The following is a 1,326-nucleotide window of genomic DNA, read 5'->3' on the forward strand; positions in this document are numbered from 1 at the left end:
CGCGCTGCTCCTGGCGGCGCTGGGCAGCACCTCGTCCATGTAGAAGGAGATCATCTCCGACACCGCCTGGCAGCCCAGGCTGCCCTGGGGACAGCGGGACAAGGGGACGGGGTTGGGGACAGCTCCAGCAGCCGGGGGAGCCGCGTGCCAGCCGTGTGTCACCAATGTGTCACCTGTGTCGCCTGTGTCRCAGCCGTGTCTCTCACAYGCCAYACCCGTGTCTCACCCGTGTCACAGCCATGTCACAACCTTGTAACAGCCGTGTCACAGCCGTGTAACAGCCGTGTCACACCCACGTCACGGCCATGCCACACGTGTGTCACACCTGTGTCATCCACATGCCATACTCGTGTCACAGCCGTGGCACAGCCGTGTCTCATCCATTCCTCACCCGTGTCACACCAGTGTCACTCACAAGCCATACCCATGTCACAGTTGTGTCACACCCGTGTCACACCCATGCCTCACCCCTGTCACACCCGTGTCACACCCATTCCTCGCCCGTGTCACACCCATGTCATCCCCGTCTCACACCCGTGTCACACCCCCCTGTCACACCCGTATCACACCCTGTCACACCCATGTCACACCCGTGTCACACCCCATACCTCACCCGTGTCACACTCCTATCGCACCCGTGTCACACCCATGTCACACCCGTGTCACACCCGCGCCACCCCCTGTCACACCCGTGTCACACCCATGTCACACCCCGTCACACCCGTGCCACACCCGTGTCACACCCCTGTCGCACCCGTGTCACACCCCTGTCACACCCGTGTCACACCCGTGTCACACCCCTGTCACACCCCAGTCACACCTATGTCACACCCTGTCACACCCGTGTCACACCCATGTAACCCCCCCGTCACACCCCTGTCACAGCTATGTCTCACCCATTCCTCACCCCGTGTCACACTATTGTCACACCCGTGTCCCACCCCATTCCTCACCCGTGTCACACCCCTGTCACACCCGTGTCACACCCATGTCTCACCCCTGTCACACCCGTGTCGCACCTGTATCACTCACATGCCACACCCGTGTCACAGCCATGTCACACCCGTGTCACCCCCCTGTCACAGCCGTGTCACACCCATGTCACACCCATGTCACACCCATGTCACACCCATGTCACACCCGTGTCACACCTGTGCCTCACCCATTCCTCACCCGTGTCACACCCATGTCATCCCCGTCTCACACCCATGTATCACCCGTGTCACACCCCAAACCTCACCCCTGTCACATCCGTGTCACCCCCTGTCACACCCCGTGTCACTCCCATGTCATCCCCTGTCACACTCCTGTCACACTCCTGTCACA

General features: G+C 61.3%; 1 protein-coding gene across 1 annotated transcript in view; it reads right to left on the reverse strand.

Annotated features, from left to right (window-relative positions):
• LOC130587040 (interleukin-10-like) overlaps positions 1 to 1,326 on the reverse strand; it is a 6,697-nt gene that overhangs the window by 3,224 nt on the left and 2,147 nt on the right. The window contains exon 2 of the mRNA XM_057387996.1: positions 4 to 84. Coding sequence (XP_057243979.1) covers positions 4 to 84 — 81 coding nt within the window. The remainder of the gene's footprint in view (positions 1 to 3; positions 85 to 1,326) is intronic.

This window comes from Malurus melanocephalus, unplaced genomic scaffold (genome assembly GCF_030028575.1).
Source record: "Malurus melanocephalus ecotype Western Australia unplaced genomic scaffold, MMel_1.1 scaffold_1479, whole genome shotgun sequence".
Lineage (NCBI taxonomy): Eukaryota > Metazoa > Chordata > Aves > Passeriformes > Maluridae > Malurus > Malurus melanocephalus.